General features: G+C 38.3%; 2 protein-coding genes across 2 annotated transcripts; both read left to right on the top strand.

Moving 5' to 3' along the window:
* Positions 1–7,585: 7,585 nt before the first annotated feature.
* LOC131997712 (pupal cuticle protein Edg-78E-like) lies at positions 7,586–8,140 on the top strand. Its single transcript, XM_059369076.1, has 2 exons — positions 7,586–7,594; positions 7,658–8,140. The coding sequence occupies exons 1-2, from the start codon at positions 7,586–7,588 to the stop codon at positions 8,138–8,140; spliced, it is 492 nt and encodes a 163-aa protein (XP_059225059.1).
* A 5,322-nt stretch (positions 8,141–13,462) lies between these two features.
* LOC131994037 (pupal cuticle protein Edg-78E-like) lies at positions 13,463–14,141 on the top strand. The gene is made up of 2 exons (XM_059360144.1): positions 13,463–13,541; positions 13,609–14,141. The coding sequence occupies exons 1-2, from the start codon at positions 13,533–13,535 to the stop codon at positions 13,969–13,971; spliced, it is 372 nt and encodes a 123-aa protein (XP_059216127.1). The 5' UTR covers positions 13,463–13,532; the 3' UTR covers positions 13,972–14,141.
* The last annotated feature ends 900 nt before the right edge of the window (positions 14,142–15,041 follow it).

Here is a 15,041-nt window from a genome sequence, read left to right as displayed (position 1 = left end):
CTAACAAAAATTGCGCCCTCCAAAGGTTCAAGATGCATATGGGTTTAAATGGGAGCTATATCAGGTTATGGATCGATGGGGATCATACTTTGCAAGTACGTAGGAATTCATAACAGACGTATTTCTGCCACATTTCAGCCAAATCGGAGAAGAAATGCAGCCCTTAGGGGCTCATGTAGGGATAAAGATTTATAAGGGAGGCATAAATATCTTAAAATTGCCCGATTTGGTCTATTTTCTATCACGGGCGATACACATAGAAGTTTTTGTACAAAATGTTAGCTCTAAGCTTCACTCATTTGGGCAGACGAACGGCTATAGCTAGATGGACTTCAAACAAAGTTTTTGCCTGCTTAGCTGGTTTCATGGCGTTCGTCCTAAGCCTTTTTAATTTCCACAGTTTTATAAAATTGACACTTCCATTCCATAAGGGTTAAAAAGGTTAAAATGGAAGACCTGAAATGTTTATCTTCGTATGCAAAACCCATTATCGACTTTGAACCTTGGAACTAAATGTGGCATCCCTCTGCGGCACATAACTTACCACAGACACTTTTATTGAATCACAGCATGCAAACTTCTCCCAAGAAAGAAAAAGATATTTAATCTTGTCTTAATTAAAGTTCAAACTGAAACAAGACCAGTTTCAATATGTGTTTCCGTAGCTTCCTTTTCAAAAAAGGAAACATTTAACTCTCGCTCTTCATTCAGTGGCGTGTAAAGCAAGTTTTGAAAAAAAAAAAAAAGAATCTTGTTTCATTGCCCTCGATCAAAGTCATCCTCATCAGCATGTTTTAAGGATTTTTTTTTGTTTTTTGGTACGATTTTTTTTTTCGTTGACCAAAAAGTAATCGAAACTTGTTTCGCTAATGTTGTGAGCTATTTTGGGGTTTTTGCAATGATATTGCTGTAACGTAACTTCGGCAACGGTTAAACCCTTTTTGCACGCATGCACAGCATCAGGGCGAAGTATAAAAACTGCTGTATGGAAGACAAGTTTATACAGTTCTCAACGGTAATTACAAGAGTAAACACCAGAGTCCAATACCACACCTCTTCTTCGTCTTAAAGAAAAGAAAAAACAAAAATTTAACAATGAAAATTGTAAGTTTAAGGGCATGAAAACCTATTGAAGCAAATGCCAAACGTAAAATTGTGTACAGAAAAAACTCACTGAAGCCTCATTTCCCCTTTTCAGTTCATTTGCTTGGTCATCTTCGCTTTTGCCTCCGTTGCTCGCGCTGATAACATTGACAAAGATGCCGAAATTCGTAGCCTCACAAACGATGCCGCAGATCCCGAGGGCAATTTCCAATATGCCTATGAAACCTCAAATGGAATTCAAGTTCAAGCTTTAGGCAACCCCGCTGGTGTCAGCGGTTCCGTCAATTATATCTCCCCCGAAGGTGAACGCATTGCCTTGAGCTATACAGCCGATGAGGAAGGTTACCATCCCATTGGTGAGCATTTGCCCACACCACCACCAGTGCCAGCCTACATTTTGCGTGCCTTGGAATATATTCGCTCCCATCCACCCACACAAATTCAGGAACAAAAAAAATAAATGTTCTAATCTAGCGGTGTACTTTGGAGTTATGAGCGATCTGAAAAACCGACAGAGAAAGAGTGAATGAAAATCCTCATAGTTTTAATATATGGACGATCAACCCTCCCATTCCCATCCCTGACCCCCAATTAAATGTTAGTGTTTTTGAACTGTTTACAAGGCTGTTGATAGAGTTATAAAAGTTGTTTTAGAATATAAGTTGAGAAAATTTTTGTACGTTTAAAAAATAAATAAAATAAAATTAAAAAAAAAAAAACTAAAATCTTTCCTAATTAAAACAAAAGACTTAGGACACAAACGTAGAACTAGGCTACTTGCATGCCCAATTATTAAAAAAAAGACTTACGACACAAACGTAGAACTAAGGCTACTTGCATGCCCACTCATTAAAACAAAAGACTTAAGGCACAAACGTAGAACTTAGGCTACTTGCATTCATCTGTAAATATGCCACATAAAAATGTTTGTTAATCAATATAGTAAAAAACCGAAAGAAGAATTACTGAGATGTTACCAAAGACTTCGCTTTGCTATCTCGACAAAAAAGGAACATTTCTATGAAACTCGTCTAAACTTAACATTTTCAAATCGGAAACTTGTAAAGGGCTTCCTGCTAGCCCAGTGTTGTTCGTATAAGTAGATTAAGTTTAACATACCATGAAGCCAGTGCTCAGAGTTTTTGAGTCGTTCTGAATTTTCTACCCTCTACCACCACTGTGGTGCAAGGTATCATAACTTTGTGCATTTGTTTGCATTGCTAATAAGAAGATGAGCTAGACCCATCGATTAGTCTACCGATTGGCCATGGATCACTTCCCGATTCGAATTACCCAATGTTCGTCTGTCTGTCCATGTATTTTTGAGATCAAGGTACAAGTCGCATTTGTTATCCGATTGTGACAAAATTTTGAAAATTCCACTTCTTTGGCATAAAGAAGAACGCTACTGATTTCGAACAAAATCGGTTAAAATTTGGGTATAGCTCTCATTTATATCATTCATCCGATATGGCTTTTTAAGCCAACAGAAGCCATAATTTTTGTCCCATCTTTACAAAATTGATCATGAGGTGTATTATTTGACGTCCTCATATGTGTGCAAAATTTGTGTCTCCACCTAAGTACCGGTGTCTTTTAGCAGCGAAAGAAGAGCAATGACAGGAAATGCTACAACGTCTCATCATCTTTCCCACATGCTTTCACTTGCCGTACCGATTTTGCATAGGTGAGCTCATCGTCCTATGTGTCCCGTTATGATACCAAAAGCTAAACTAATCTCCTTCTTACTTCCTTTCAGTAATAGCCTCGTCGTCTCTCGATCCGGATCATTCCATAGGAATTTCGTCATACCACAGACTGTTTCGATGCTCCACTGGGTTGCGCATTCATCACCCACGCCCTTTAATCGGACTACGTCGCCCCGAAGGTCTTCGGGATAACCATGTTTATTGGCAGCAGTGCTCTGGCTTTCACTGCCAAATCGTCCCCTTACTCCGTTATGGCCCGGCATGCATCCTCAGAGAAGGCGTTAATCTCCTTCTTACACTACAAGACTGTTCGAGACCTTACTTTCCTGGTTGTTATGGCCATTTTACTGTCCGTAAAGATGTTCACACTCGACGTTCTTGCGTTAGGACCACACCACTTCACGCATTCCGTGATCGCCCGGATCTCTGCCCGCAGGAGCGTATTATGGTCAGACAGTCCAAAACAGATCTCAGTCTCTAGGGTTTTGATGTAGACCCCCAGGCCCACTCTGCCCTCTAGTTTTTATCCATCCGTGTAAAATGATCTTCCAGATGGTAATATTAGGGTATTTCAACCCTGTGCCACCACAGGGTGTCTTAATGTCAAAATATGAAAATATAACATGTCTTCTGCAATTGTTTCAAATTTCATCAAAATCGACGAATATTTGTGGGTTTTTTCGAATTTTGGTCACATTTTCCTATTTCCGTCGTAAACTTCTAGTGCACCGATCCCGGCCTTACGTCTCAATTCCTTCCTATGGAGTTGCGACAGGAGTAGAGCGCTTTCAGAGTCTTTTTGACCCTTTCTTCGAAGTTTTTTCTCCAACTTTGTTTCTGGCCAAGAATCACGCCCACGTACTTGGCCTCCGAAGAAAGCGGAAGCTCCACTCCATCCAAGACAGGTCGCTTAAAAACACCCCGCTTCCTCCTCCCGGTGAAAAGGACCAGTTCAGCCTTTCGGGGATTTATGCCAAGCCTGTTGGTATTCGCCCATCCGGACAGCTTCCTCAAAACTACCTGAATGAGGTCCTTGTATGCAACGAATTGCACTCTCATTGATCACCAAACGCCACAATAGAGGAGATGAAACTCCTCTTTGCGGATTTCCTCTGGTCACAATCTTCCTTATCGAGACCTCTGCCAGTGATGTGTTGATAAATCGTCCTTCAGCATTGTATCTACCCAAATTACCAAAAGAGGGGGGGACATTCATGTCGACCAGTGCTCCTTGTATGGATTTCAACTTCACGTTTTTAAAAGTCCCTACTATGTCCTACAAGAAAGCCGTCAATGTGAAGTCGCCCACACCTATATATCCCTCGATGTAGCTAACCACATAATGAAGAGCACCATCAACCGATCCACCTTTGAGTACACATGCTGAAAGCCGCATACAAGTGAAGGGTAAAGACGGTCCCCAATACATATGTCAATTAGACGTTACAAAGTTTTCAAAATGAAAAATGAGAGGCTTATTGACTTGTAGTCCTTGGGTAGAGAATGGCTCGGTTTCCTGCTTTCGGCATAAAATTCACTCTAACCTCCCACCATCCAGTCGGTATATAGCCCAGCAAAACGCAGCTACTAAAATTCATTTCAAGAAGTCGTATGACAATCGGCCCTGCTCTTTGGGCAGGCAGCAGGCAGTTTGCCATTCGGTGCCGTTGACTTGTAGGTTATGGCAGATTTTTATACCCACCACCGAAGGATGGGGGTATATCCATTTTGTCATTCCGTTTGCAACACATGGAAATATCCATTCCGATCCTAGTATATATATTCTTGATCAGTGTAAAAATCTAAGACGATCTAGACATGTCCGTCCGTTTGTCCGTCTGTCTGTTGAAATCACGCTACAGCCTTTAAAAACAGAGATATTGAGCTGAAACTTTGCACAGATTCTTTTTTTTGTCCATAAGCAGGTTAAGTTCGAAGATGGGCTATATCGGACTATATCTTGATATAGCCCCCATATAGACCGATCCGCCGATTTAGGGTCTGAGGTCCATAAAAGTCACATTTATTATCCGATTTTGCTGAAATTTGGGACATTGAGTTGTGCTAGGCCTTTCGACATCCTTCGTTAATTTGGCCATGATCGGTTCAGATTTCGTTATAGCTGCCATATAGACCGATCCTCCGATTTGGGGTCTTGGGCCCATAAAAGCCACATTTATTATCCGATTTTGCTGAAATTTGGGACATTGACTTGTGCTAGGCCTTTCGACATCCTTCGTTAATTTGGCCATGATCGGTTCAGATTTGGTTATAGCTGCCATATAGACCGATCCTCCGATTTAGGGTCAGAGGCCCATAAAAGCCACATTTATTATCCGATTTTGCTGAAATTTGGGACAGTGAGTTGTCTTAGGCCTTTCGATATATTTCTTCAATTTGGCCTTGATCGGTTCAGATTTGGGTATAGCTGCTATATAGACCGATCTCTCGACTTAAGGTTTTGGACCCATAAAAGACGCATTTATTGTCCGATGTCGCCGAAATTTGGGACAGTGAGTTAAGTTAAGTCCCTTAACATACTTCTGCAATATGGCAGAGATCGATACAGATTTGGATATAGCTGTCATATAGACCGATCCTCCGATTTAGGGTCATAGGCCAATAAAAGCCGCATTTGCTATCCGATTTTGCTGAAATTTGGGACAGTAAATTGTCTTAGGCCCTTCGATATATATCTAAATTTGGCCCTGATCGGTTCAGATTAGGATGTAGCTGTCATATAGACCGATATCTCGATTTAAGGTTTTGGACCCATAAAAGGTGCATTTATTGTCCGATGTCGCCGAAATTTGGGACAGTCAGTTGTCTTAGGCCATTCGATATATTTCTTAAATTTGGCCCTGATCGGTTCAGATTTGGATATAGCTGCCATATAGACCGATCTCTCGATTAAAGGTTTTGGACTCATAATAGGCGCATTTGTTGTCCGATGTCGCCGAAATTTGGGACAATGAGTTGTGTTAGGCTATTCGACATTTTTCTGCAACTTGGCCCAGATTGGTCCAGATTGGGATAACGCTGCCATGTTGACCGATATCTCGATTTAAAGTCTTGGCTCCATAATAGGCGCATTTATAAACCGATTTCACTGAAATTTGACACAGTGACTTATGTAAGGCTTCTCGACATCCGTGTCGTATATGGTACAGATCGGTTTATGCTTAGACATAGCTACTAAAAAGACCAATATTTTGTTATGTACAATTGAACATTGACTTGTACTTATTAGTATTTAGTCCAAATCGGAACATATTTCGATATAACTGCTATGGGACATAAGGTATGCAATTTTTACCGGATTTTGAAGAAAGGTGGTTTACATATATACCCGAGGTGGTGGGTATCCAAAGTTCGCCTTTTAACCTATTTCCATAGGCTGTTAAAGCTCGAAGACGGCCTATATCGGATTATCTTGTTACCAATCTGCCCCGACATATACCAATCTGCCGATTTAAGGTCTTATGTGGATAAAAGCCTCAATTATTATTCGATTTCGCTGAAATTTGGAATAGTGTGTTGTACTAGGCCCCTCGACATCAGTATTCAATACGACACAGATCGGTCTATACTTGGATATAGCTGCCATGTATACCGGTATCTCGGTATAAGATTGTGGGGCTTTAAAAGGAGCATTAATTGCCCGATTTCACTAAAATTTGGCACAATAACTTACAAAATCTGATTGGATTTAGATAGTTATGTGATCTGATTAGATTTAATATTGGGTTGTCCAAAAAGTAATTGCGGATTTTTTAAAAGAAAGTAAATGCATTTTTAATAAAACTTAGAATAAACTTTAATCAAATATACATTTTTACACTTTTTTTCTAAAGCAAGCTAAAAGTAACAGCTGATAACTGACGGAAGAAAGAAGAAAGAAGAAGAATGCAATTACAGAGTCACAAGCTGTGACAAAATTTGTCAACGCCGATTATATGAAAAATCCGCAATTACTTTTTGGGCAACCCAATAGTTATACCCGAAGGTGGTTTTGATAACCTCTTTCATTCGATTTAAAGCATTATGGCTTATTCCCTCTCCCTTTCCAAATTCAAACAAATGATTTGAATATGGGACTTACGCAACTTTGAATGAAAAATTAAAATTTCGCAAAAGCCATTTGAAGAAAATTTATGAACATTAAGCACCAATGAAACATATTTCAAAACGTTTTGAAAGTGAGTTATCAAATTGATGTGGGCATCATGTGGGCATGGAGATTCGCTAGCCCTATTTTCCATCAGAAAACCCATTTTGAATTCAAATTAAAAGTTTATTATGTCATTTTCTTTGGAATTTTGCTAAAAGCAGAATAGAGAAGAGTCTAATTTTCCAACCCACAAATATGCTTAAATTCTTTCTAGCGCCAACAAGGAAGTATTAATGAGGCAAGCAGTTTTATTTATGATCTTTTATTTTTCACTATTGAAGAAAACTCTCAAATGTGAGTGAAGAAGTTTATGAAAAGTGTTCGTATAAACGTAATAAAATTTATTAATATTCCCAAGCAAAACGTTTTTTTGCTATGCGGGATGCAGGCATTCAACTTATTATATGCTGGAATATTAGCTACAAACAATTGACCTAAAAATTTGAAAATTTAGAATGTTTTAAAAACAGGAAAAATATAAAAACTCTTGTATTAGCTTAAATCCCATACAGTTTATTTTAGCAATTTTCATTGTCTACACATCGAGAGGGGGAAAAACAACGCTTCGAATTCTTAAAATCTTTAAAATTTTTTTCAGAAAATGAGAATAGTAAGGAAATCGCTTTTCTAGGATTAAAATAAAAATTATTATTCCTTACATATTTTTTTTCAGACAATTCTCTTTGTTTTCATTGCATGTGTGGCCTTATCGCGTGCCCGACTGCGTGATAGAATAGCCAAGACCAGGCGCTACATCAATAAGGCACCCGATGCCCGAGGAAACTATTATTATGCCTTCGACACCACGAATAACATACAAGTTCAAGCTGCCGGCAATCCTTTGGGAGTAACCGGTTCCGTGGGCTATGTCTCACCTGAAGGCAAAGTCATCTCGCTCACCTACACAGCTGACAGTGAAGGCTATCATCCGGTGGGAGCTCATTTACCTACGCCTCATCCCATGCCAGATTATATACGTCGTTCCTTGGAATATATTCGCTCACATCCTCCAAAGCCTTCGCGGATACCAAAGCCTCGCAGAAAACCAATCAAAAAACTTGCGTCCCGAAGAAAAAGTGTCAGTCTGAGAAAAAGAGGGAAAAGAAATTCAACCGTTTCCAAACGAAAATGGTTTAAAAAATCGACCAGATCTTAAATGGATTGAATATTAGTAAATTAAAAGATTCTCTTGTGTTAATAAGAGCTAGTTTAAATTTATCTAAATGTAGTAAAGTTTTACCAAAATATGAAATAGAACGAAATAAAGGTAAACAAAATGTGTTTAAAAAAAACGAAAGACTTAGAAAACGAACTTCCACTTGAATCTTTGCTAACTATTAAACATTTTTAACATAGTGTAAGAAAGCAATTCATACAAAAAACACAGGCGCCCAGGAAGCCGAGCTGGAAGCGTGCTACAGTCATGGGAAAAAGTCTGCCGAAAATAGCAAACTCTGTCTGCAAATCCATCAAATCGAAACTGTGGGTCCTAGAGGGAAATGGGACGCAATTTGTAACTCCACCAAAAATTTCAAAAATTCATCGAAATCCATCAAAAATCTAATCTTTTCCCTGGAAAACTTTTAAATGGCTATATCTCCTGAACTATGCCTCCTAGAGGGAAATGGACCATAATAAGTGACTCCATAAAAAATTTGAAAATTTCATCGAAATCCATCAGAAATCGAGTTTTCCCTTGAAATCTTTAAAATTGCTATATCTGCTACACTATGCGTCCTACAAGGAAATAGGATATAGTACGTGACTCCATCGAAAATTGCAAAATTATGAAATGTCATCAAAAATCCACCAAAGACCGAAATTTCACTTTGTAAATGTTACAACGGATGTATCTCCTTAGCAATGACTCTATCAAAAATTTCAAAATTCATCGAAAATCCAACAAAAATTGATTTTATACTTTGAAAACTATAAAATGGCTGCGGCTCCTAAATTATGCGTGCTAGAGGCAAATGGGCCATAATTCGTGACTTCATCAAAAATTTCAAAATTTCATCGAAATTCATCAAAAATTTTAAATTTACCTTGAAAACTTAAAAATGTCTTTTTTTCTCCTAAACTATGCGTCTTAGAGGGAAATGGGCCTTAATTCGTGACTCCACCGAAAATCTAAAATTTTCGCATGAAAACTTTAAATTGGCTGTATCTCCTAAACTATGCGTGCTGAAAGGAAATGGGCCATATATCGTGACTCTATAAAAAATTTCTAAATTTCATTGAAGTCCATCAAATATTGAATTTTTACCTCGAAAACTTTAAAACGGCTGTGTCTCCTTAACTTCGCGTCCTGGAGGGAAATGAGCCAAAATTTGTGACTCCATCAAAAATTTCAAAGTTTCATCCAAAAGCCATCAAAAATCTAATTTTTACTTTGAAAACTTTAAAATGGCTGTATCTCCTAAACTATGAGTTTTAGGAGAAAATGGGCCATAATTCGTGACTCCATTCAAAATTTCATCGAAATCCATCAAAAATCGAATTTTCACAAAAAAAAAACTTTAAAATGGCTGTATCTATACAGGGAAATGAGCCATAATTCGTGACTCCATAAAAAATATCAAAATTTCATCAAAATCCATCAAAAATCGAATTTTTACCTTGAAAACTTTAAAACGGCTGTATCTCCTAAACTATGCGTCCCAGAGGGATATGGGCCATAATTTTTGACTCCATTAAAAATATTAAAATGTCATTCAAAATCTATCTATAATCGAATTTTTACCTTGAAATCTTTAAAATGGCTGTATCTCCAAAACTATACGTCCCAGAGGGAAATGGACCATAATTCGTGACTTCATCAAAAATTTCAAAATTTTATTGTCAAATTATTGAGGCTTAAAACAAGGGATCGGTCTATATGAGGGCTAAATTGGATATAGCTCGATCAAGACCATACTCGGCAACTCAATGTTCCAGATTTCATCGAAATCGGGTGATAAATGCGAGTTTTGTCTGTCTGTTTAAATGACGCTACAGTCTTTAACAAGTAAAAGCGTGCTAAGTTCGGCTGAGCCGAATCTTATATACCCTCCACCATGGATAGCATTTGTCGAGTTTTTTCTCGGCATCTCTTCTTAGGCAAAAATAAGATATAAGAAAAGATTTGCTCTGCTTTTAGAGCGATATCAAGATATGGTCCGGTTTGGACCACAATTAAATTATATGTTGGAGACCTGTGTAAAATGTCAGCTCAAGAAGTAAAATAGAGAGATCGATTTATATGGGAGCTGTATCGGGCTATAGACCGATTCAGACCATAATAAACACGTATGTTGATGATCATGAGAGAATCCGTCGTACAACATTTCTGGCAAATCGGGTAATAATTGCGCACTCTAGAGGCTCAAGACGTCAAGATTCAAGATCGGTTTATAAGGCAGCTATATCATGTTATGAACCGATTTGAACCTTATTTGACACAGCTGTTGAATATCATAAGAAAACACGTCGTGCAAAATTTCATTCCAAACGGATAAGAATTGCGCACTCTAGAGACTCAAGAAGTCAAGACCCAAGATCGGTTTATATGGCAGCTATATCAGGTTATGGACCGATTTTAACCATACTTGGCACAGTTGTTGGATATCATAAGAAAACACGTCGTGCAAAATTTCATCCCAATCGGATAAGAATTGCGCACTCTAGAGGCTCAAGAAGTCAAGACCCAAGATCGGTTTATATGACAGCTATATCAAAACGTGGACCGATATGGCCCATTTACAATATTGTGCAAAATTTCAAGCGGCTAGCTTTACTCCTTCGGAAGTTAGCGTGCTTTCGACAGACAGACGGACGGACGGACTGACGGACGAACGGACGGACGGACGGACATGGCTAGATGGACATAAGATGTCGCGAAGATCAAGAATATATGTTCTTTATGGGGTCTCAGACGAATATTTCGAGAAGTTACAAACAGAATGACGAAATTAGTATACCCCCATCCAATGCTGGAGGGTATAAAAATAGAGATATGGAGCTGAAACTTTGAACTGATTATTCTTTTGTCTTTAGGCAGGTTAAATTTAAAGATGTGTTATATCGGACTATATCTTGATACAGCCCCCATTTAGGGTCTTAGGCCAATAAAAGCCACATTTATTTTCCGATTTCGCTGAAATTTGGATCAGTGAGTTTTGTTAGGCCAGTCGACTTTCTTTTTCAATTTGATCTCGATCGGTCCAGATTTGGATATAGCTGCCAATTAGGCCGATCTCTCGATTTAAGGTTTTGGGCCCATAAAAGCCACATTTATTGTCTGATGTCGCCGAAATTTGGAACAGTGAGTTAAGTTAAGTCCCTTGACATACTTCTGCCATATGGCTGAGATAGGTCCAGATTTGGATATAGCTGCCAATTAGGCCGATCACTCGATTTTAGGTCTTGGACAAATAAGAGGCGCATTTATTGTCCGATTTCGCCGAAAATTGGGACAGTGAGTTATGTTAGGCCCTTCGACATCCTTTTTCAGTTTGATCCAAATCGGTCCAGATTTGGATATAGCTGCCATATATACCGATCTCTCGATTTAAGGTCGTGGACCCATAAAAGGCGCATTTATTGTCCAATTTCACCGAATTTCGGGACTGTGAGTTATGTTAGGCCCTTAGACATCCTTCTCCAATTTAGCCTAGATCGGTCCAGATTTGGATATAGCAGCCATATAGACCGATCTCTCGATCTAAGGTTTTGGGCCCATAAAAACCGTATTCATTATCCAATTTCACCGAAATTCGGAACATTGAGTTGTATAAAGCCCTTCGACATCCCTCTTCAATTTGCCCCAGATCCGTCTAGAATTGGATATAGTTGCCATATATATGGCGATCTCTCGATTTAAGGTTTTGGACCCATATAAGGCGCATTTATTGTCCGATGTCGCCGAAATTTGGGACAGTGAGTTGTATTAGAGCCTCCAATATCCTTTTTCAATTTGGCCTAGATCGGTCCAGATTTGGATATAGCTGCCATATAGACCTATCGCTCTATTTTAGGTCTTGCGCCAATAAAGGCGGATTTTTTTATCCGATTTCGCCGGAATTCGGAACAGTGAATTGTTTGAGAGCTTTCGATATCCTTCTCCAATTTGGCCTAGATCGGTTCAGTTCTTGGACCCATAAGAGGCGCATTTATTGTCCGATTTCGCCGAAAATTGGGACAGTGAGTTGTGTTATGCCCTTCGACATCCTTTTTCACTTTGATCCAAATCGGTCCAGATTTGGATATAGCTGCCATATATACCGATCTCTCGATTTAAGGTCGTGGGCCCATAAAAGGCGCATTTGTTGTCCGAATTCACCGAAATTTGGGACAGTGAATTATTATGTTATGCCCTTCGACGTCCATCTTCGTATTGGCCCAGATCGGTGCAGATTTGGATGTAGCTGCCATATAGACCGATGTCTCGTTTTAAAGTCTTGGCCCCTTATGCTTTACAACATCCGTGTATGGTTCAGATCGGTCCATATTTGGATATAGCTAGCAAAAAGACCAAAATTTTGTGCCGAATTTGGTCAAAATCGGACCATATTTCGAATAGCTGGGGCATAAATAATGAATTTTTCACCGGTTCATGAGGAATGGTGGTTTACATATATACCCGAGGGGGTGGATATCCAAAGTTTGACCCGGCTGAACTTAACGACGTTTTACTTGTTTTTGGTAGATTTTCATTTTAAATGCGCATCTATGAGAGGAAAGTTCTGAAATATGCGAAACAATTTTTATTTTTTCGTCAAATGGCTCAGATATTCTTTGTATTGGGTTGCGGATTTTTCATATAGTCGGGGTTGACAAATTTTTTCACAGCTTGTGACTCTGTAATTGCATTCTTTCTTCTGTTAGTTATCAGCTGTTACTTTTAGCTTGCTTTAGAAAAAAAGTGTAAAAAAAGTATATTTGATCAAAGTTCATTCTAAGTTTTATTAAAAATGCATTTATTTTCTTTTAAAAAATCCGCAATTACTTTTTGGGCAATCCAATACTTATGCCCATTACGGTAAAGGGTATCAAACGGCCGGCTTTGTCCGCGTTTGTCCTCATTTATTATTTTTTGTATTACTTAATTTTTGCTTCTACTTGGTTAACCAACGTAACTAAAAATAAATTTAAATGTTAAATATTTTAATTTGAACCAATCACAATAAATGCAGTCCGCAATAAATGGCTAAAAAAAAACCAAAATAAATCCTCTAAGAAAACTTCTCGGATTATTTGATTTGTGGGTTGCTTGAGGTATTAGGCATATGTGCATCACACATCGCTTTACTTGAATCGAGTAACTCAAATATGATAATACCATTGCACCATGGTGCAAGGCGTAAGTCACACTGACATAAATAAAAAAAAACTAAATAAATTAAGATGAAATCAACAAATCTTATTAAATCTTGTGAAAACTCAAAACAACGGCCGTGTGGAGTATAAAAACTAACAGAGTGCAGATATGATTAAACAGTTCTCAATTGCAATTAACATTGGACACCAGCAGCAGTTTTTCAACCAAGATACACACACATCAAATAAACATGAGATTTGTAGGAGTTGGATTTTTCTAACACCCGAAAGAAAATTTAATAATTTTTTTATTTCATTCCTCTGCAGTTCATTTGCTTGATCCTCTCTGCGTTGGCATTAAGTGTGTATTGTGATAATATTGATAAAAATGCCGAAATCCAATCCTTGACCAACGAGGCTGCTGATGCTGAGGGCAATTACCACTATGCTTTTGAAACGTCCAACGGCATACAAGCTCAGGAGGCAGGAAATCCTCATGGTGCCACTGGCTCCTTTAACTATGTCTCACCCGAGGGTGAACACATTGCCCTAAGCTACACCGCCGACGAGGAGGGCTATCATCCTGTGGGTGATCATTTACCAACACCACCACCAATACCAGCAGACATTCTGCGTGCCTTGGAATACATTCGTGCTCATCCACCAGCCAATTTGCAGGAAAAGAAATAAATGTAGTCTAGATGCGATTTAATATTGCAAAGCATGCCAATGCTTCCGCATTCATTTAGCTGTATGCAGCATAGGGACTCACTTTAAAAAGTCCCCTTCTCTTTGTACATTCCCATGGTTTATGTTTATCTAGATATTTTTGTTTATTTTATTTACTAAGGCTGTTAATACTCCTGGAGAATACAATGGTTTCTCAATTATGTTAAGTTTGCAGAATTTGCCTATGTGCAAAAAAAGAACAATAAAATATTATTCATGAAGAAAAAACAATTTTGTACCTCATTGGGTATGAGAAAAACACAACAAAAGACTTAGGAAACAAACGGGAAAACAAAAAGGCGGAATGAAAAGTGATTTAATACGGCAACATTTGTTGTTGGTGAAATTTGCAATTTAAACACATGGAATTAGAAGAATTTTAAAAATTTTCTGTTAAGAGGTTTAGCCAAATGGTATACTTTAGGAAACACACAGTTGAAAATAAACTTTCAGACAGACTCACTAAGGCACAATAGAACAACAAAACTGTTAAATAGTTTTGTTTCTTTGCATTAGCTAATTCAGACAAGATTTCAAAGAAATGAGAAACCATATCTTGAACTTGTTCCATGATTTAATCATTCTTAAGATCCTCACAGCTTCTGCAGAAGTCTTTACTTGCAAAACTTGGTCCATTTCTATCAGACTTCTTTTTTTTGGCAACAAATCTTTTAATCTATTCAAGTTAAGACCCACTGCATTGAGGTTCAGGTAAGCGGATCGATCTAAGATCATTCCTGGCCAAGGACTGCTACCCTTCCTTTATCCTGTGGCTGCAACAATATCCTCTTCAAGTTAACCGATTAACGGCGAATGGTTAGTAAATTTGTCAAAATCAGAGTTAACTTAAAACCAGTAAGGAAGGCAAAAGTCGGGCGATGCCGACCTAATAATACCCTACACTACCTAGTGCATGTAGTACTTTTTATATGCAGAACTTCTCTCGAAATCTAGTCAGACTTTAATTTGGATACCAATTGAAATAGCAATTTATTGGGTTGCCCAAAAAGTAATTGCGGATTTTTTAAAAG

Source organism: Stomoxys calcitrans, chromosome 1, assembly GCF_963082655.1.
Source record: "Stomoxys calcitrans chromosome 1, idStoCalc2.1, whole genome shotgun sequence".
In the NCBI taxonomy this organism is placed as follows: domain Eukaryota; kingdom Metazoa; phylum Arthropoda; class Insecta; order Diptera; family Muscidae; genus Stomoxys; species Stomoxys calcitrans.
Note: the sequence above shows the minus strand (reverse complement) of the source record. Positions and strands in the feature narration are given on the sequence as shown.